Source organism: Aptenodytes forsteri, unplaced genomic scaffold (genome assembly GCF_000699145.1).
Source record: "Aptenodytes forsteri isolate BGI_AS27 unplaced genomic scaffold, ASM69914v1 Scaffold18, whole genome shotgun sequence".
Lineage (NCBI taxonomy): Eukaryota > Metazoa > Chordata > Aves > Sphenisciformes > Spheniscidae > Aptenodytes > Aptenodytes forsteri.
In genome coordinates this window covers 1,208,108-1,231,054 of record NW_008795135.1, presented here as the reverse complement: position 1 = coordinate 1,231,054, position 22,947 = coordinate 1,208,108, and the positions used below count along the sequence as shown (strand labels likewise).

General features: G+C 36.9%; 1 protein-coding gene across 1 annotated transcript in view; it reads left to right on the top strand.

The window, feature by feature from the left end:
• PREX2 (phosphatidylinositol-3,4,5-trisphosphate dependent Rac exchange factor 2) overlaps window positions 1-16,602 on the top strand; it is a 187,182-nt gene extending 170,580 nt beyond the window's left edge. The window contains exons 39-41 of the mRNA XM_019471843.1: window positions 5,533-5,635; window positions 12,389-12,456; window positions 16,557-16,602. Coding sequence (XP_019327388.1) covers window positions 5,533-5,635; window positions 12,389-12,456; window positions 16,557-16,602 — 217 coding nt within the window. The remainder of the gene's footprint in view (window positions 1-5,532; window positions 5,636-12,388; window positions 12,457-16,556) is intronic.
• The last annotated feature ends 6,345 nt before the right edge of the window (window positions 16,603-22,947 follow it).

Below are 22,947 nucleotides of genomic sequence, written 5' to 3'. Positions count from 1 at the left end.
CGTGGGATGGTGGATGTATGCCTGATATAGGAGTTGGGATAAATTTATTTTGATGTTTGCACAACTACAGAATCACAATGGTGCCTCTTGTGAAGGAAACCTGTACATGCTGATGCTTAATGGATAAAAGGCAGAAGTCCCCTTAGCCATGGACTATCCATTTCTGTGTGGTGTTGTAATATCCTCCACAGAGAGTCACTTTTCAAAGCATTGTTTATGATTACTGAACCATCATAATGGAATAAATATATTTCACGTGCAGAGTAATGGCTTGCTATATGTTGGCAGAAATAACAGAAGTTTTGGACTAACCTTCAGTGGATGGGTTCAATCTGAGGCTGATTTTAAAGTAGTGGTCTTTCCACACTGGGAACATCTCAGCTTCACAAAGGTTCATAAAGGGACTGAACCTAAGTCCTGAACTCCAGTAGAGTTTTATTGTAGTTGTAAAACGCAATATTGTAGTTTAATGTACGAACTTCGTGCTCATTTTCTCTCTAATACCTATTGGCTGGCCCAACTTCCCTCTCCCTGCGAGATGAAATTCTGTTCAGCAAAGTTTCAGTATATGGGCACATAGAATGCAAACTTCAATTTTACTTGCATGGAGACATTCCTACAATGAGAACAGCTTAGAAATTGTGGGAGAGTCTTGAGTTAGGCCTGTCTATACTTTTTATGCTTATTTCTCATAGTCCTGAACAACATTTTCCTTCCTTTCTAGGTTTCTCATGGCCTATTTTCTTCTTTGGGTTACTCATCAGAATCAATACATATTGCCCAGGCATCACTAGTAGTTATAGAGAAATACCGCCAAAAATTTTACCCCAAACTGACTTACTTTAGTACTAAGTTTTTAATTGCTGCATACCCTGACATAAATAATAGCTGCTCTATAAGCAATAATTTAAATGACGGCAGAAACAAATGAATACTTAATAGTGTAATTGGTTTAAAAGGTGGTCAAATGTAGGTATGATTAGCTTATGATGTATGGAAAGAAAAGGAATTAAAATAACAATGGCATTAAGTTACATGTTGAGTAGAAGCTTTAGATTTTAATTAGACTAAGCATACATGCATCCTTTTCATATTTTTTTTTTTTCCTATTCACATAGCTAGAACATAATTCATTTTGACATCTCTGACTGTGGTAACTACTAAACCAATTTGTTTCACCTCATCTTTTCTATTCAGGGCATTTTTCTAAGGGATGTTGTGATGCATCTTTGGAATTAGGATGGCTGGAATCCTAATTGAAACCTGAGAATAGATTGAATGATTTACATTCTTTTTACTCTGGTAACATAGATCTACAGTTCTCTGAGTGGCAGCTCTGTAGGTAGTGTACATGAACTCAAATTATTTTTCCTTTCAGGTGACATTAAACAAGCTATCACAAAATAATCCATTTCTTAGAAAATTTGAATCTGTTTTCCTCTTTTACAACTCCATTTTTCAGTGTAGATGTATGTCTATCCAGACAATTTGCTGCCCTTTAGTAAAAATCACATCCAGTCAGAAACAAACGGGCTATTGGTGATAGAAAATGATTTAACCTCTTTTGTTCAGAATGGTCTGATCCAGAAGATGTTTGAAAGTTTGTATTTAATCTTTACGTCAATACTGTCATGACTGATGGGAGACTGGGGGTAGCAGGCAGGGGCTGTGGGAGTAGCTGCAGCCCCTTCTGTTTCTTGGAAACCAAATGGGCGAAATGAGGAACTCTCAGCCCAGTTGTGCTGGGAAAGCCAAATGTCTGTGCTGCCTTGCTGCTGTAATCTGTCAAGGCAGGGAATTTGTGATTCTAACTGACATAAATTCTGAGATGATGAATTTGGGTCTTTTGTTTTTCTGGCATAAAAGAAGGGATGAGAGGAAAAGAGAGGGAGTGAGAACAGATTTTGATTTGTTTACAATGTAAAATATATGGGTTTGAGAATTATGCTTCCCATAACAGAATGTTATGAGAGCATCGAAGGAGTTTTTCCCTTAATATTTTCCTTGTTTGATTTGTCTGGGCTGATTGCATCCAAATGACCAGATACTTCCAGTTGTCAGAACTGCTTCCAAATTGCTTTGTAAACTTTAATACCATCTGCTTATTAGCTCTCAAAATGGGGGAGAAGGGTGGTTTATTACATATTGCACATATTTGCTGACAATCCTTGATATTGAACCTTGCTCAGACCACCAGAACAGTCTTACTATATGAGGAATTTCCAGCTTTCATATTGTTTCATAAAATTGTACAAGTTCTATTGGTTTAAATTTGCATTTGGTTGATCTCTCTATGCTTGGCAGTCCTATTGCTGAGGTACTTCCAGTTATGACTTTTCCATGTTACCATCTGATGTTTTGTGTGTGCATTTGTTTCTTTCACAGCTGATTTCCAGGGTAGTTTGATTTGTGATAATGAATATGTAGTAATTCAAAAACTATATTTGAGGAGCTGGAAGAAAGCACCAGCATGTAAATATAGGTTTACTAGTGAGTCAGTTCAGCATAGCACCGTGGAAGGTTTATATGATGAGTTTTATTAGAGGATGCCATCTCATTGATTAGGTATTCAAAATGAAGCTATTTGAGTGTTGTTGTTTTTTATATTTAGAAAGTAGTAACCTCATTTCATAATTACATGACAAAAGCCATAAACAATCATTTATATTTAATTCTGCCATTCATCAGACCTTTTACATGCCTCAGGAGAAACACAGAAAAATAGAATAGACTAGACTAGTTCAGCTGGAAGGGACCTACAACGACCATCTAGTCCACCTGCCTGACCACTTCAGGGCTGACCAAAAGTTAAAGCATGTTGTTAAGGGCATTGTCCAAATGCCTCTTAAACACTGACAGGCTTGGGGCATCGACCACCTCTCTAGGAAGCCTGTTCCAGTGTTTGACCACCCCGTCTGTAAAGAAATGTTTCCTAATGTAAAGTCTAAAAAAAAACAAAGAAATGTTTCCTAATGTCAAGTCTAAAAAAAAAATCTAGCGATATTAAATCGCATCTCTAATGACATATTATATTGAAGTGAAATCATGCCACTGATCCTATTTTAACATTTTTAACATACTTTAACGAGTAAGAATGTTTTTAAAAGAAACAGTAGATGTATCTCACCAGCATTACTGTAGGACTTAACCTCAAATGTAAAATGTTTTATTAAAGAGATGTGATAATAGTTAACATCACTGCTGTCATCTTGAGTGTCTTCACTACTGATTTCCTAGGATATGTTAAAAATACTATCTTTAGAATTACTGTTTTTTTGCCTTGAGGTGAGATCTTCAATTTTAGTCTGTTTATATGTTTCAGGACTGTACTGTAGTTGTTGCCTACTTCCATAGTAGCCTATTAAAGAAACTTTCATTATGCTATTTTACTGTTTGTTTCTGCGTTTCCCACTCTGGTTATGTCTTTATCTACACACTTGGCAACCTTATTTCTGAATCATGGTTTGCATTGTCAAAATGTACGTGGCTCATAGTGTCCGTGATCACCAGCGATTTCATCAGGTTTTGGATAGCGAGCGGTTTGGCAGTCTTTTTCAATCACAAGATTAGCGTTTGCACCTAATTCTTCAAGCTGACCTTCATTTAGGAGGTTCTTTTGTTAGTTTTGATTCATGCATGCAGAATATGATTTTTCTGTTCTTTCAGTCTTTTGGGTTCCAGGAAGATGGGATTTATGGGAAAGTTGGCTCAGTAACTGGTTGGTTGAAAGCTGTACTTTGAGCCCATTAACCTCTATTACACCCACAGAGAGACTTTTTGCCCTTTTTCTCTGGCTTAGATTACACCTGTCAAATCAGATTTCAGATACGTTTGCTTTTTCCCGTTGTCAATGGGACAAAGCTTCCTTTGCAGTCTGTTCTTGAAGGTTAGATGTTTAGATTTTGGTGCTGGCAAATATTATGAGCATGTACTTTATTTGTGCAGTATTTCACCTTTCAAAGATAAGACGAAAACACAGTGTTTAGAATTTGTAGTCTAATATTTAACTATTGTCCACCTTAATCAAACATATAACATAAAAGATCAATAGATTTGCGCTTCAAGTTAACTGAGGTCAGTGTATACAAGAAACTGGGGAATAAAAATTATTTCATTACCAAGGAAAATCACTTAGGTTATAAATTTTTAATGAAAGCCATTAATAAAGCTACAGATCAAATTTAATATCTTCTATACTCACTCCTGTGAAACTTTTTACAGTCCATAAATTTACTTAAGTGGTATTTAAAATGTGTCAGGGTTTTTTTTTCCAGTAAGAAAATAAGCACAGACACATTTTTCCTCCTACAGATCTTCTGCTCAGCAAAATGAGTGATTGAAACATATTGTCTCTTCTGTGTGCATAATATAAGCTATGCAGAATCTTTTGGTCAGGATTTTGCCAAAAGGCTACTCAAAAGTATGTTTTAACCATGTGTCTTAGTTTTATTATTTGAACTTGAAATATGCAGCTTTTGTCAGGTTCTGCTGAGGTAGGATCATTTTCTGTACACCTCATCTTTCTGGTTGAAGAGATTTGATTATTGCAGTACTTTGGTTGTGAACAGAAAAATCATCAAGCAGCTTATTGGTGCAGAATGCAGCCACTCTCACCTCTTGGATGATAGCAGCCCTCAAACGTGCTGGGCTTTTCAAAAAGTACCTGTTTCTACTCAGTTTTATTGCCTTTATCTGTGAGTCTTCTACAGCTTTTGGTCTTGATTGTATGAGAAACCATCTGTCCGTCCTTGTCCTCACCATTACAACTGAAACCGGATGGCATGTCCAAAATGACCTTCCCTACTACTTCTTGTCTGGTGTGATGACAGGTTGTCCTACAGAAAGATCTTTAGCTCTGAAACTTTCCTGGTTGCTCTGACAAAGCAATTACAGCCTTTTCATTAGGATGTGGTACCATGATCAGTTTTTGTCCTCAAGTATTTACTTGAAAAAAGATTGTCAAAGTAGGAGAAGAAAGTTTATTTGAAGGAATGCCCTATTTATTTGTTTTATTTTTTTAAAGGGGGAAATGTCTCTTTATTTGGACTGAACTGCACTAATGTGCCATGAGAATAACCAAGCTAAATTAATGCAAAAGGTCAGGATCCTGGTACCAAAGCTGGGGTCTGCATTAACAGTGGAGGGTGAGAGATAACGTGCAGAAACCACCTGGAAAGGGGTTTATACAGTTACAAGAAGTTCTTCTCCTTGGGTTGTCACTCTCTCATGCACTTGCCAAGCCATAGTTGGGTTGTGGTTTTTGTTGTTTGGGGTTTTTTTTTAAACAACAGCAAAAAAGGCAAATGCATTTGGTTGCAAGTCAGCAGGAACACTTGTTACACTCAAAATCTTTCTACTTATGAAACATTTTAGTGTCTAGGCTAATGCCTGCATGGGTGGGGGAGGGATAGGGGGCAGGTCTACTATGTAATTTTTTTATTTATAACTTTTTTAAAAAAGATAATTGATCTAAAAGCAATTATTTTAAGGAAATCACTGCTAGCAGATAGCTGACTTCTGTCTCCATTGCAGCTGCACTCTGAGTGTTACCCTGGAGCAGGCGATCATTCTGGCTCGGAGCCATGGGCTACCTCCTCGCTATATCATGCAAGCTACAGATGTCATGCGCAAACAGGTAAGATGCTCACTATGGGTAAGATCTTGATGCTTCCTAAGAAGACGTGTTATCATCAAAGAAGAATGACTTGACCAAGCATTTTTTAACCTCCATCTTAATGTTGTGTAATGTCTGTGTGTTTTCTTAGTTTGAGTATTTTGTTGGGTTTTTTTAATTCTCTTCCTTTATTGTTGACTGAAAGGTGGTTTTTTTTTTAATAATGGAACAGGCTGTTTTTAACCAGATGCTTGCTTTCTCTGTATGTGTAAATGGATCAGAATTTTTACAGCGTTATGATTTTACTTAATGATTTTTGTATAGTAACTGCTGTGGCATTGCCTTACATCGGAATAGTCTGTTGAGTAAGACAATCTTTATTTTAATATATATTATCCATAAAAATAACTTAAGATTATTAACTATTGTTAATAAAAAATGACTCACATACTGAATGAAGGGGAAGTGTAGGAAGGAAGGGGAGAAATAAATACCGTGGTTCTTAACTTTCCAGGCAAGATTCCTGAGGACAATGTGCTTATTTTGAAATAGTGTTTTTCACTCTTTGGTCATAATAGACTGTTACGATTTAGAGGCTGTTGTGGATAGATAACAACCTCAACATGAACTCTTAGTGCTAAGGTATGACAAAAAATGCTGGATTAAAAGGCAATATTAACTGAAAATGTGGGATATACTCTACTGTATTGGCACAACTTTTCCTAGAATATCTTGTTATCAGATAAATACTTTCAAAAGGATGTTTGGAATCTTGGAAGGAGTTCAAAGGAGGAGCACGAATGATCCAGAGGTTGTTAGACAAGGCTTAGGAAGTGAAGATTAAAGAGCTCAACCTATTCAGTTGATGAAAGAGAGGTTGGGTGGGGGCTTAATCACTCTGTGTGCATATGGAACATACATCCCAGCCTGTGGTAGCTTTCAACCTTATGACAAAAGCATAAACAAGATATAGGATGGACTCAATCTTGAAATGAAAAAAAGATAATTAAATATTGGAACAATCACCAATAAGACAAGATTCATAATTTCTAGCGTTTAATTTGCATCTAATTTTATTATTTTCATAAATTCTGCTACATATTCTGTACAGCAATCACGGCTTAGTTATGAAAATGATTAAACAGCTGTACTTTACTTCTAACTTGCCGTAGATAAAAATACACACATGCTAGATCAAACCTTTAGTCCGTTAAAGCAATTGTGTAGATATTCTCAGGCCATAGATTCTGATCAATTCTATGTAAGTGCTGCTGCCTAACATGGATACATCAGAGTAATTAGTCTCATTCCTTTTCATATTGGACTTTCACTTTATTCAGTGCATAAATTAAGTTTCTGTGGTGAATAAATACCCTCAAGGTTCTTGAATCAGATCATGTAGGTCTGCTCAGGAATTACAGCTTTAAGTTGACTTGAAAAGAAACCTACTGCTGTATAAGAATAAACTTTCATGTATAGGTTGATATGTCTGCTCCTGAAGTTCTAGACAAAAGGCAGATCTGGGTATTTTGCAATCAAAAAAAGTGGACGTAGAGTTCTGCATACATCTGCTTGCAGGATGTATTCCGTCAAAGGGCACATTTTCAATGTACAGTTCTAGACCATTTTCAAAAATTCTGATTCATTTGTGGATCTTCTGCAGTTTATTAAATGAAAACGGAGACAAAATGAAAGTAACTTGCATGGTTTTGAGCAGCTGTAACTGTACTTGCTCAAATAGAGATGTAGAAAGAAGCCTGCAGTGGAGCTACATTCTCTGAAGTAAAACAGCAGGTGATCAATAGCTGTTAAAGATACCAATATCTCAATACCACCCACAGACACTGCAGAAAAGTCTGCTAGTATATCAAGCCAGACTTCTTTCACACATTCTTCCTCTTACAGGAAACCACTATGGCATTTAAGAGAGTAATAATCTTGTTGTTATTTTAAATCAGTCTTGGAGTTCTGTAGTAGAAATACAACCCTCCATTGTATTCTAAATGTTTTGGAGTAATTTCAACAATGCACTATGGCATTTTCTAGAAACCTGTTCCGGATTTAATGTTTAAATTATCTGTAGGATTTAACTGTCAGGAGCATAATGCAGACCATAAAACTTGGACGGGGGGGGAAAAAAAAGCTTCTTGGGGTTTGATGCAGAACGTTGAGTTAAAGGCAATACATGTGTCTTTTTCCTGGCTTAATATAAAAACCCTAAAAACCAAAGAAAAACCGATTTATACCCTGAATCTTTTGTGGAATAAAGAGATTAGCCACAGGGAGGTGCAAATGAAAGGACATCTATTCCATCTGTTATTCTGGAGAAGCCAACAATGTTAGCTCCTAGCAGCATCAGGTTTCCACACAGGGAAATTGTTTCTACTCGAAGCTGGTATCTCTTCCAGCTTGGGCCACCAGTACTGAATGACTGGAGACACCTGACTGAATGGATGACCTCAGGAAGTGGTTTTTTTCTTTTAAATTGAATGAGGTCGTGATCATGTTTAACAAGACTCATAATAGCCCCGACTGTATTGTTGGAACAATTTTCAAAGTAATTGCCCTGTCAATTATAATTAGGTATTCACAAGCACCTGTTCTGTGAGAACTAAAGAGATGAGACCAACTTGTGAGAGCTGGTATGAACTTGGGTCTGTGGGATGGTTTTAGTTAAGTGGCTTCTGTTTTTCATCTGCTAATCCAGTCTAGATTAATTTTTAAAATAAAAATTTTGACAAAACATCCCAACTATCTTTTAGTAACTTTATTTACTCATGTATGTTTATTCATGTCAACATCTGTACCCACAAAATACTGTGTAAAGCACCCTGACAGGAGTGTATCTTCAGGATGTAGCGTGTGTGGAGAGGACAGAGGCCTAGGAAAGGAGCTGCAGGAGGGCACAGGGCTCTGAGGAAGAAAGGTAACTAAAAAGCTGATAAACAGAAAAGGCTAGGAGAGAATTTGTCGTGTCTTTTAAGTGAGTAATCATTTTTCCATGCCTTTTCATGAGTATAACAGCACTGCATTTTGAATAATTCTCATAAGAACTATACTGATTTAGAGCTTTTTGAGCAGGGCATAAAGAGAATCTGTTTTCTTTATGTGACTGGTTCTTGCTATCCTTAAATTAGTGTGTAGTATTGAAAATAAACCTATCATTTTTTCTCATGGCAGTGAGAATACTAGTTCATATATGAGAGTCCAGATTGATGGTGGTGTCTCCTCAGAGCTGCCGGTGTCTTTCACCAGTGCTCTGGCAATACCGGTACGCAGAGGGAAGCATTCTGGAGGCACATAGCATAACTATCCCTTATGCCTATGTCAGATGAACAGTGTCAATATTTACATCGCTATAGCTTTAAGAATAATATTGGAGAAATATAAATTAACAGTATATTGAAATAGAAATGGTATAATTGTGCTCAGTGGAGACAGAGATGTCATGTAGCAAGTTGCTAGTAATTCTTGAGGGCGTTTCTTCAAAAGAAATAAGAATCTGGTGCTTGTAAGTAAGGTCTAATTTGTTCTCCTGCTAAACAATAAATTACACGGTTGTATAAAGCTAGACTCCTTTTTAAATCAATGCATTTGATTTATTATGTGAGCAAGATACTAAAATTAATTTGCCTAGTGAGTGATGCAAGTAAAAATAGGCTGGTTGTGTTCTCAGAGGTAGTCACAGCACTGATGTTCAGGATCTACATGTGATTAATTTAGACAGTTTTCCCATGTATATGTATATTTTGGCTCTCAGTTATGTTAATCATATACCGATCTTAGCAGTCTGTCACGGTGGGGTTTCTTTATTATGATAAAATTTTAGAAAACGGCACTGAGGAAAGGACGCTGAAAGTGATGAAGGTCTGGGCTCAACATGTCTAACTTTGTAACCAACACCGGATCAGCTGTCCTTATGTAATTCATGACAGACACTTGTCATATCTGTTCTTAAACCTCCAGTAGCGGAGAATCCTGCCCAGTGCTTCCTCAATGGTCTGTTCCACAGTTTTCTTAACCTTTTCATTAGGATGTTTTACTTAGGGCCTCATTTGAGTCTTTTATTTTCTTTTTTTCTTCCCTTCAATTTAAGTGTCCCGTTTTCTGTCCAGTATACTGTAGACTTAGAGACCAGATTTTACTTCCTTTCTAGCAGTAGACTTTTAGTATTTTGAATGTTTCCAGAGATGGGGCATCTACAACCTCTCTGGGTAACCTGTTCCAGTGTTTCACCACCCTCGTGGGTGGTGAAAATTTCTTCCTTATATCTAGTCTAAATCTGCCTTCTTTTAGTTTAATACCATTACCCCTTGTCCTATTGCTACAGGCCCTACTAAAAAGTCCGTCACCAATTTGATTATCATTTCCCTGATAAGCCATCACTTCTGTAGATAGAACATCAATTCATCTGACCTTTCTTTTTCAGTTGCGTTTTCTTACCTAATCATTCTCCCTATTCTCCTCTGAACTCTTTTCAAGTTTTTATTAAAGATGAGAACTAACTATGAAAAATTACAGAAGGATCTTACAGGACTTCATGATTGAGCAATAAAATGGCAGATGAAAATCAGTTTAGATAACTCTTAAGTGATGCACACGGGGGAAAACCCCCCCCTAAGTTCACATTCAAAATAATTGCCTGTGAGCTTGCCATTACATCTCATGTTCAAGACCTCAGGATATGATAGAAAACATCAGCTCATTCTCAGTAGCTATCCATAAAGCAAATCAGAAGTTATAATGGTTTAGGCAAGGATAGATGACAAAGTAGAAATCGTGCTGTCATGACCCTTCATTTTGAACTATCTGACATTCTGATCCCTTCCATAAGGATATAGCAAAATGGAAAAGGTTCAGAGAATGTCAGAAAAAATGATCAACAGTTGGGAATCGTTTATAGACAAGACAGACAGACAAAATAATCTAGGATTGTTCAGCTTCATGAGTGAAGGAGGATATGACAGAGGTCTAAAGAACATGTGGCATGGATAGGGACTGACTGTTGTCCTCACCAGTGCAGAACTAAAGGCATCAAATGAAACTGGCAGATTTAAACCAAATGAAAACAGTGGATCTTGACACAACAAGCTAAGACTGTACCCAACATGTGGACCTCCTTCCACAAGGAGGTTAGTGATGTGAAGTTATTCATGGGTTCAAGATGAGATGGGAAAGAAGAGAAGAGAATCACTGAAATCTATTAAATATATACTTGCTGCTGAACAGAGGAAGTATTGAGTGACTAATGATTGAATTCTGGAGGAGATCCTGGGGAAAGACATATGTTTGTCACGGTCTGTAGTCATGTGTCTTTTGCAACTGTTGGAGACAAGCTTACTGAGCTAGATGTAAAGCTAGTAAAATCTATATTCTGCCTTCAGTTTTGTAGGTACTGTAGTTATTTTCCTCTATCCTTACCACTTTTTTTTTTCCTAAAAGAAATGTAAGGACACAGTATTTTTTGTGGCCCGTGTTGATTTACATAAACTCTGAGAACCTACCTGTGTGTAACCAGCCAGCCTTTTTCATCTTTTGTTTGAGCCCATAACAGTGAACTAATACCTTATCAATTACCCGGGTACCAGATTTCAGTCAAATGCAAGATCTAGTCTTACTCTGTGTATTGAATCAATGATTATACCTCATTTTTACACCATGTGCAGCTGCCATTGCAGCTCTGTTTGGAATGTAAATTATCTTTGATGTTTCACACCAATCTAAGATCTCACTGTGAGAATTGTGAGATTATGTATTTTTGTCTCTGTTATTTTGTCCTGAAAATTTAAGTCGTACAGAAGGAGAAATAAAGGGAGAGTCAGTGTATGTGTTATAGGCAGAACAAGTATTTTCCATCTCCTTTAAAATGTTAGAAAATGTAAAGAGACAGTAAATCTAACAGATATGTTTCTTTATGATGACTACTTTACATTAATAAAACTGCATTTCAAAAGCTAGATCTCATCATTTAAAAACAAATTTTACTAAGTTCTTTCGTATGTCTAAGCTAGTTTGTTTGCAGAAGAGTCTGCATTTTTCACTGTCGTGGTATATGAACATTGTGCATGTTTTATCAACTTCCTCCTTACTGGATGAGTCAGTGAGACAAAAGTGCTTTCATTATTATTTTTCAAAGGATCAATTCAGGTACAGAGAGACCAACTTTTCTAGTTGACCGTGCTTTAAGCAGGGGTGTAAGACTAAACAATCTCAGGATGTCCCTTCCAACCTGATTTTTTGTGATTCTGTGATTATAAAGGAAGATCAGGACTTGCATTTTTCTAATCCTGATTTAGTGCCTCAATTTAGGCCATTTTTCTAGATTTAACTAGAAAGCTATTAATAGGAAATAATCTGTAATATTTGTTTGTTCAGAAGTTCATAGGAAATAAGTGACATTTCAGAAAAGAAATGTTGTTATCCATGCCTTCTACAAAGAATGGTGACAAAAATCAAACAAATTGAAACAAGATGTGTTTGGATTGTTTTAAACCTTAAATGTTAATTTTTTATGAACTCTTTTATGTTAGTAAGATATATATGTATGCATTTATTTAACGACATTTAATGACAAGTTTCTGCATATTTCTCTAAGTTGAGAATTAATGTACTGCTTTAACTTGTTCCCCACCTTAGAAGAAGAGAGGTGTTTCGGGACGTGGAGTATATGTATTAATTAGTTATAATCAGTAGTTACGTTCATCTAGAAAGTTCAGAAAACTTTCTAACTTGTGTTGAAATAAATGAAGCAAAATTGTTGTTTTTCTTTCACAGGGTGCGAGAGTACAAAACACAGCCAAGAATTTAGGAGTGAGGGATCGAACGCCACAGTCTGTCCCAAGGTAACTGATCGTTTGTGTCCTAGACCATGATTTTTCCTAGCTTGTGCACAATTCTGTCCTGGCTGCTCAAAAGCTAACAATAAACATTGACTGTATTGTGCACTAACTGCTAAGATTTGGCTTTTAATGTACATAGAATCAATTATGTTCTTAGCCATACAATTTTAATTAATTAGCTGCAGAAGTCCAGGCTATGTAGCACTTCAAAACGTGCCCGTTTTTGAAAAAATGAAATCTAGTTCATGTTAATTATGAAAACACTGGAGTAAGTTCTTCATCACTTGTGATGTTTAGTGGTTTTGGGGAAATACTCATAAGTAAATCCATAACCCCATTTTAATGAAATACTGTACTGCAATATCTCAGCAAAATCATGTTCTAGTTGCTTTTAGAGATGATGTAGTCTTTCTTTGTCTCTTTCTGAAACATCCATTAGAATGAAAAATGTGACTGTTCTATATTTATCCAGCTTTTTAATGCTGTGATGGATTGCAGGTACCTGAAATGTTTCTTAACAAGCACAATACTTATAAATGAAAATAGCCAAACAACAATGTTCTTAAATTTATCTTAAAGTGGTTTTATTAATCCAGCTCTAAACTTTTTTTTAACCGATTTAAAACATAATGTTTTTTGTTGACTAATGATAACACATTGAACAAGCTAAACAGATATGTGGAATACGTAACAGACCCACTGTGGTGTTTAAGTTTCAGTGAAGAAACAATGAATTTGTAACACCCGATAGAGGTAACCACGTGAATGAACACATACAGTATCCATAGGCTCACAGAAAGACTGTCTTCTGGGTTCTGACCAGTAATACTCAGGGACTTTTTCTTATGCAGTTTGCTCCCCTTTTCTCAGGTGTCCCAGTTTCTCCCAGTAGGGAATCAGGCTACTGCTCATAATTTGTTTGTAACAAATCACTGCACATTGTTCCTTGCCTGTGCTGGATCTGATTCTAGAAAAGGAGTGTACCTTAAGTGTACAAGGTATGAGTAAATCTGAGTAGCAGCTGCTGTTCAGTTGCTGAGTAGCAGCATTTGTTGGAGCATATATGCATCTTGCATGCCCCATAAAGGAGATTAAATAAGAACCAAGAAAAGTACTGATTCTTGAAGCCTTTTTATGTTTTGAACAGTATGGTTCTGGCCTTAAACGGACTCTTCCTTCATGACATAATTCTGGAGACAGCCAAAGAGTTGTTGCAAACGAAACTTTTCCCACCTTTAAATGACAGAGCATGTATCTAGATTCAGAGCTTTTGTGATAAAGGAAAAATTTATGTTCTTAAAAAGAAAAACTTAGCCATGACACAGTTTTTGGCTTTGCATCAGTTGAGAAAAGACACTCCCACAGCATAGCAATGAAAAGCTGAAGGAAAACTATGAGGTGGTTCCTAGAACATAGAATGGACAGATGCATCCAGCACACTTGCCAGTCAGAAGCAACGGCAATGTCACAGGAATATCTCATTGACCTCAGTGCTTGGGGCATTTGGTGTACCGTTAGAGAGGTAAGTCACATAAGTCAGAATAGTCATCAGCAGGAGTGATACTTTTGACGTATAGGTAAATGATACTGTGGGTTCTCAGTTCTTGGCCTTGAAAAGAATTTTACCATTACATTTGGCTCCATTTAACGACACTTGACAGTGTTCTCAGTTCTCTGCAATTGCCACTGTTTTCGGTCTTTTCTCAGCTGATCTGTTTGTACCATCTCAAATGGTTGTTCCATATATATATTGACCCAGAACAGGCTGTTTATGCTCTATACCATCTTCAGCAACTGTAGCTCCTTAGGGATTTATGCACCCTTGTTGTTAGTTTGCTTCAGAATTCCCCTATATCACTTGCTCTTAAGACAAGTAATCTTAATGATTACCATTTTAACCTGAAGAATACACAGACCTTGTTACTTGGGGCTGAGCTTTTCTGCACATTGTTCCGTAGAAATTAGATTTTGCTAAAACATCCATCAAAAACTAACCCCACTGCAAATACTTAGATGAGATTCTGACAGTAATTTTATGTGTCTTTTGCCAGCTTTGAATATTACTCCTTTATTACACCAACAGAGTCAAATAACTCAGATAACCCCTGTTTATTTTCCTCTGCATACTTGTCCGTATAAAGATCAAGCCATCTTATTCTCTCATCAGTATACAAATATAAGATATACGTGTATTGGCTTGTATATGGCTTCTAACAAATACATTGGTGTCTGCACAGTGTGACCTTAAATGATGTTTCTGAATCTGCCAGATGACAATTTGGAAGAGCCCAATGATCTTCAGAACACATTATGGTGGAGGTTTGAAAGGAGGTTTGCAATTGCTGTTTGGCTGACAGAACTGATGCTCCTTGTTCTTACCATCCAGAAACAATACTGCTTGATAATCACTTCCAGTGAGATTCAGAGAAAAGTTATTTAGCCCACAGCCATTGTGTGTTGTCAGTGTCCCATGGGTTTTAAGTTCCTAAGGGAACTGAAATAATAGAACAGCAGCTATCCTGCCCTGCTCTTGCGTAGCCACAGGATGCTTTTTCTGACAGGATGTGCCTAAATGTTGAAGAGGCTTTCAATACTCATGGGGGTAGCCATACAGACCGTGCCGCACATAATTTCAGTAGCAGAGTATCATGTCAAGAAGGCACCAGCCCATTGATCTTGAATTGTTTGGGGAGCTCAGATACATGTACAGAGTTTTGGTTTCTGTGTTGATTTGTAGTATGATTTTGAAGTTTATGATTAGTTGAAATGGAGTCATATAAATTAATGTGATATTGAGCAGGCAAATTTGCAAAATATACTTGGAAAACTCAGATACCCTGAGCATCTTAAATATCCCTAGTCCCCAAGCCACTGGACAATTCACCACCCTGCCTGTAGCCAGACCTACTAAACCTGCTATTTCTATTTCTTTGGTATTTCAATATCAGAGATTCTTGATATTAATTAATTAATTAATTAATGTGATATTAATTATATGCAGGCAAATTTGCAAAATATACTTGGCAAACTCAGATACCCTGAGTTTATATCTTAAATATCCCTAGTCCCCAAGCCACTGGACGATTCACCACTCTGCCTGTAGCCAGACCTACCAAACCTGCTATTTCTGTTGCTTTGGTATTTCAATATCAGAGATTCTTCCTGTTAAGTATTAATGCACATGCTGTGTCATTGTCTCTTCATTTTTGGCTTCTGATGCTTTTTCTCCTTGCCATGCCGTACTCGGTTGCTTCTCTTCACTATTCCTTCAGTGATACACTTTCCCTGAGGAAAATATGTAATCTCCAGATGAGATCATGTCTATTGCTGGTTCTAATTGCTGTGGTTGCAGGGGAGATAACTGTATGCTGGACATACAGGACAGAGAGCCCGAGGTCAGAATGATTGCCGTTTATTTTCAGTATTCCTAACACTAAGGTAAAGTTTCAAACACTTGCTAATAACCAAGTCCATGCAAAAGGGTTTAATAGAAATTCAAAAGCCTTTACAAGTGAAGAAGTGGCTATTTCAATCGGTACTGAGGTAGTCATTTGAACCAAATCTTACTGGTCTTGACTTCATACACGTAGAAATGGGGGGGAGAGAGTTTAAAATCTTCATGTTGGTGTGTCACGTGTCTGACATCTGTCTTAGGTTCTTCCAACAGCATCAGTTTTATAGGGAACTGTGTTAGAGTGAGGTCTGACTGTGCCAAAACAAAACAAAAATGGAGGCAATCGCATTCACCAAGCAGCTTTTCCAATTTAGAAATCCAGAGCAACAACTGGTAGTTGGATTAGTGGAGACTTAGCTTGCTCCAGAGCGGGGTCTTCAGTGCAGAAATATGAAAACTTGACTAAACTGGAATGTCTTTATAAAGTTGCTGATAGATGTGTGTTTTAATGATACCACTTTCAATGTAAACATTCATGCTCATGAATAAGATTTTACTGGTTTTACGTCAGTGTTATTAAACTGAATTCGGTATCTCTTGTTTTGCAGTGCAGGAAGACTTAGATTTAGTTTGTGTTCCTTAACTTCACGCATTTTAGTAATGACCAAGCTTTCAGAATAACAATTGCTTTGTTTTTTGTCATTGTCAGGTTATACAAGCTATGCCAGCCACCACCACCTGTTGGAGAAGAATGAGGAGAACTGCTCCAGAAAATAATCCAATAATGGCCTTTAGGATACTGGGACTATGTGACAAAATCTAACTGCACTATAGCAGTATGTGCCTGGGGCTTTGATAAACAAAAAAAACCTTTACTCAGGATAAAGAAAGAAATACCCTAAATATTCTCTATTGGCATTGAAAAATGAATTCCAAAAAGCATTTCTGCAATCTGTGCACTCCAGCCTTACGCTAGTAGAACGGGAATCTTCCTCGGGAATTTTACACTGGAATCAGGTTCATTTGATGTGTCTTGTTCAGCCACACGATAGGCATAGACAGCAGCTTGAAAACAAATGTCTTGTTCAGAGAAAATGACTTCACTTGTACACTATACAGAACGCGTTCTTGTGGAAGGAATAAAAGCCTAGATAAACTAGGCTTGATAATGAGCATGCACTTCATATGGGGCCCTTTGCACTGCTAATCCCTTTTTTCCTGTCGCCATCATAATTTCTCAGAACGATGACATTACTGTTTCAAGGATATAATGTAAGTGAGGTATGTAAGAGATGTAAAACTCATCTCAGAATTGTGTTTAATGGCTGCAGGCAGACTGCTGCTATGAACGTGTGCTTGTAATCAGTAAACTCAGCCATGTCTTAAGCAGTCCATTGTCATACACCTTTAGAAGAAATACCTATATGGCATATGAGGCGGAGTTTTGCCCTTTTTCAGTTGCCATTATAATGAAGAAGATGGGTAAGTCTGATTTCATCCATAGTTAGACTGAATTTCAGACTCTGTCTGATGGATGTTTTACATTATTGCGCCTCTGCATTTCAGAGTTTTACAGAGTTGTGTATATTGTATAGTATTATACTAGCAAATCTACATAAGGCGAGGATGAGGCAGTATTGTTATGTTTAACTGGAAACATCTGTGGTTTAAGTTGAAGCATAGTTTGGGGGTTTGATGTTTTATGCTGCCATTTCCTGTATTTTTTCAGAATTGTGTTGTATAGCGTTTCAGTTCTTTGGAGTGGTAATTGTTATGGATTTATTTTGAAACTGTACTGAGTATTTAGAGGGCCCAGGGAAAATGTGTCTGCGTTTGGCTGTTCTTTTGGCCAAAGAATTTTCAGAGAAAATGCCCCCAAATGAGGTTTCATATGTGAACACATTAAAACAAAAACTATATTCTGAAATAGTTCTACTTGTAGCAGTAGCTATGCATTCTATTAGAGCAGGACATACACTGTCTGAATAAAATTTATTTTTTGTACAACAGCAGCCTATAGTTATGCTGTAGCAATCAAACCTCACAATGTAATTGTTGTAAATTATCTAATTATTTATGAAATCTTCAACAGATATATTAATCCACAATGCAATAAGTGAGAATTCAAAATGAGCTGTACTCTTGCAGAGAGTGTTTTTCATATAGGATATCTAGGGGACTTGTTACTTTTCTCCAAAGGAGGAATTAGAGCTCCTACCTTTTTCAGTATTCTTAATGTTTTTACACAGACTTTAACTTTGCTATCAAAATAAATATTTTTATATATCCACAGATATATATGTCTGCTCATATATGTGAGTTTCAATATGTATATATTTATGTAGTCATATCAATTACTGGTCCAACCTTAAATATAGACTGTTTGCCTTAAACTGTGACAAAGACGTGCAGTAATGAACGCTTCAGTAACAATTTCTCCTTTGTGCTTTGAAGTTTACACTCTTTCATAGTTACTGGAAGCTGTGGGACGATAACCTTTTTGATTAAAAAAAAAACAAACACCCAAACCCAGCAAACAAAGTTTTACTCTTTAGAAACTTACTCATTTTGTCTAGGATGACCTAACGCTTGTACGTAAGAAAGAGTCACGATTTCTATAGTTGCTATTCTAGTCAGGATCTCATACTTTCGGATGTGTTTTATTCAGAGAGGCAGTATTGGCTAGGGTAATTCCCGTTCCAGGCAAAAGCGTAAAACCTGTTTCAGTTTCTGCTTGTTCAGACATCAGGAGTACAGAGAAGCCGTAACCTCCTCATGCCAAGGATGGTGCCGGTGTCAGCCCCGGCTGTGAGCTCGCATATTCCTGTGAGATTTGCCCACATGAGTTTTGTTTTTTTACTACGAGGTAAGTCAGCTGTCAGCTGCACGGAGCTGCTAATCCTGTATAATATAAAATAACCTAGAGGACAAAATCTGTTGCATGCGCACACATTATTGTAACTAGTCATCACTTTTTTTTATTGCATTGAAAATGGTAGGAGTGCAAACGTGCCAAAAGAATCTCCTGTATAATATGGTAATTGTCTAATTTGTTTTGTCATTGAAAGCATGGGGTAATAGACATTTGTAAACACCGAGGGACAAATACTTATGAGCCAGTCACTGGACCAAATTCTTTAGCTATTGTTTCATGAGTGTGCATCAGAAATCTTGGCCTCTTGTTTTTATATCTAATTTTTGGTTCTTTATTCTTTTTTTCCCCCTCTAGAGGCAGTTTTCAAAAACTTATTCAGCACTATGAGCTTCATTGGTGACCCATACTCCAAAATAAAGTATCTATTTAGCCTGGTATCAAAGGGGCTGAGAAACTTAAGCCCTGGTTTTCTGGGATTACAGGTAGCGCGTAAAGATAGGATTTCCAAAGGAAATTGGGCATAAATGTCCCACTGACTCTCTATGGAGAGTGGGTGCCTAATTTCTCAAAATTTTCTTCAAAAGCCAGTGTTCACTTGAAACATTGCACAGCTTTTCAAACTGCTTTTCTTGCCCCTCTGTTTTCAGAGCACACTGCACATTCTAACACATCTGGCTTCTAATAACATTAGATGGACCTTCAAGAACCCCATTCTTAAATTATAAATTTACACACGTTCATTACTAAAGCTATTTATCTTGTTTGGTATATGTAGAGGATGTATTTGTTCCTTATGCAAGGTGCACTTGCAGAGTAAAAAAAATCCATTCTCATCACAGTATGTTTATCTTCTCATAAATTTTTAGACTTACAGATGACAAGAAGAGATGACCAACAGTGATGATTTACAAGAACTGTAACACCCGTAGCTTGTTAAATCTTTGCTTCTGCAGCAACAGATTATGCAGCCTATTTTTATGACAATGTGTTGTACTGGTTTAGGGAAAGCATTCTGTATGTAATTTTTACTTTTTCATCCAAGACAAGTGTAATTCTTCTAGGAATAAATTCAAGGATCTAGAGACATACGTTACCAAATACGGACTGCCGTGATTCAGTGGTAGTCTGTGGGGGATGTATAGGAGATTTAACAGCTGGGAAGGGAGGGTTAAGGGCCAAGGAACAGTTAAGTTGCCATAGGGTTCATGCTTGGAGAAAACTTGGATTTTGATTTTGAGGTAGAGCTGATGATGTTTAGCCTATCTTTGTAACCATCATCTATGAATAATAGGATGCTAAACAGTCTTTAATCTATGAAATGAGCATTGATTCAGTCTAGTTCCTCAAATTAAGTATTTCATAACACTTATTTTCCTTGTAGATTGTAAATGTAAATGAATACAAAAATGTATATATTCCAGTTTCTCAGTGCCAGACATTTTTGTGTTTAGGGATCCATTTTAAAGTAAATATTCCTGCTATCAGCTGAACCAACCAACCAATTTTATGTCCACTGAGAGAGTTGCAATCTTTAGTGGCTTTTTAGGTAGTTTTCACTGGGTTTTAGCAAATGCATCAGGTTTTTGGGTTGTTTTTTGTTTGTTTTAATGCAGTCAGTAGTGGTCAGAACTGCTCTTCTACTGTTTTAGAGCCAAAACGATTAAACTTAAGTTGACGAGGATTTATAGTAATCATATTTCATTTCATTTGTTAGAATCCCCTAATGGAAAAAAATGAACCAGTTTTATTGATCTGGTTTTACCCAGAGAAATTCACATGCAAACAACAGTGATTTTTTGTTTTATTAACTCATTGTCAGAGGTAGTGTATATATATATATTTAAGACAATTGCCTGAGTGTGAGTATACACATCATGGTTAAGCATGATGCTCAAAAAAGGAACGTATCTTTCATTTATTTTCATTTAAAATCAGTAACTGTCGTATATATGCATATTGTTCCGTACTCTTTACTTTACAGCTACTTCATGGATATGTCTGCCAGCATTTTACGCATATTTTGCACCATTTTTGTTTAACATTATGAAAAGAGGAGAGTTTCTCAAGCTAATGCAATGCCTTATGTATTTTATCTCTGTACTTGTTGATAAATGCAGGTAGTGCTTTTCTAATTGTACTCCAGCAGTACACTGGCATTGGTAAATTAGATGCACAGTACATATCTGTCTCAGGATACCTGGATTTTTCATCATTAGGTTTTGAAGTATAAAAAGATACTGAACTCATATTTTTGTATGCTGACAATTGTGTAGGGTTTTTTTTAATATACTGTATATATCAATCAAGTTTTCCTAAAGAAAATGTATTATTAGGAATGTTTCCCTCTTCCTGCTAGAAGACGTGGGTTTATGTTTTCTTGTTATGTATGTATAAATGAATATACAGCATGCACAGTCATGCAGATGTTAGCACCAGCAAGAAATTTCAGATTGTCCAGAGGCCAATCAAGTAGTCATTTCTTATGTTCTTCTCCAGAAATAACATCTCCATGCTAGAAATCCTATATGGCTAGAGTGGAACTACTTTAGAAATAACTTCTGCTTCAGTTTGAAAGTCCAATAGAGTGTTCAAAGGAGCTGGGACATTTCTGCAAGTACTTAGATTTGGACTTTCATGGGAATATCCACAACATCATTTTTTTTTTTTTGGGGGGGGTGTCCTATCTGTACCATGCACCAGATTTAAAAGATTAAGCAGCCTTATTAACTTTCTAACACCCTGTATATAGTGTACGTATTTGGTTATACTTGTGTTACACTTTAAAAATGAACTTAATTTCTGCATTGAGTATTGCACACGTTTTTCAAGTGAAGAATATATTGTTTGTAACGTCTTATTAAGCACAAGAGAGCATTACTGCTTTGAAATATTATGTATAAGTACAGCCATACACAGAATCTCTCAGTGAGCTTTTGTTTGAAAACAGTCAAACTAGCAGCTCTGTGGGTAGTTGAGTTTGTTAGAAGTAATGTTTGGAATTTAATGTTAAATATCCTTGAAACATGGATTTAAATTACTTTTTCCTTTTTTGTAAAGTGCCTGTGTAGCATACTTTGAATCAGTTGCTGTATTGATTATGGGTTAAACTAATACTGTGTACTTTTAGATCTATGGTTTATTTTTTTAGTCTACATATTAAAGACTGGAATGGTAACAATGTATTACAAAATGTCAGACAGCAATAAAACCATTCATAACATGGCCACTGCAAATCTCTTTATTTGTAAGCAAGAAATAACTTGGGGGCAGGGGGTTGGGGGTCTTTAACCCTTTCAGTATGGCTGCCCTAGGAGTTCTGCTGCAGGAGAACAGAAATTAAACTTCTAGAAATAAACGTTTATAGTAAGAATCTCTTGTGAGGACCCAGGCCCAATCTAGGTTCATTGCTGACAATTAAAGTGTATCTTTATAATCGGTGGAAAACTGAAGCCTGCGTGAGCGGTAGTCCCTGACTTTGGGCAGGTGTATTTTGTGAAGGCTGGAAGAGACACAGGCATGAAAATCCCTTTCTGGCCCCATGGTGCCATTACTGCCCCATGAAGGTCCAAAACATCCACTGTTTCTGGCATTCCCTTGTCTGAAGACTGAAGTATGAAGCGATCATCATCTGTTTACTGCTGTGCACAAGGGTAATCTGATGAGCATAATGTGGAGTGTTGCACTCCCTGTGCTAAAAAACCACCTATAAATGACTGATCCTTTAGAGGGATTGGGAACTAGCTCCTAGCTACTCTTGGGATGCCAGGGGTTTGAGGAGTTGCACTGAATGTTTCTGTCATAGGACTGAAAGCTGATGAAATATTAGACCTCGCTGAGCAGTTGTCTCTATATGAAGGAAGTTCTGATTTCTACATGGTGGTTGTGATCAAGATCAAGAGGAACAATGGAGGCAGGACCAAAAGCAGCTACAATTGTTTTGTAAAATCCCTTTTGTTTTCCATCTTCTGCTAGCAGGGAGGAGGGTGAGGATGAAAGTATTTCTGGGTAACTAGACTTCAAAAAATAGATTACTTACATTTTTTTTTCTTCTGTCCTAAGTATTCTAAGTATCCTAAGTATATTTTAGCCTGGAAAAAAGGAGGCTGAGGGGAGACCTTATCGCTCTCTACAACTACCTGAAAGGAGGTTGTAACAAGGTGGGTGTTGGTCTCTTCTCCCAAGTAACTAGCGATAGGACGAGAGGAAATGGCCTCAAGTTGTGCCA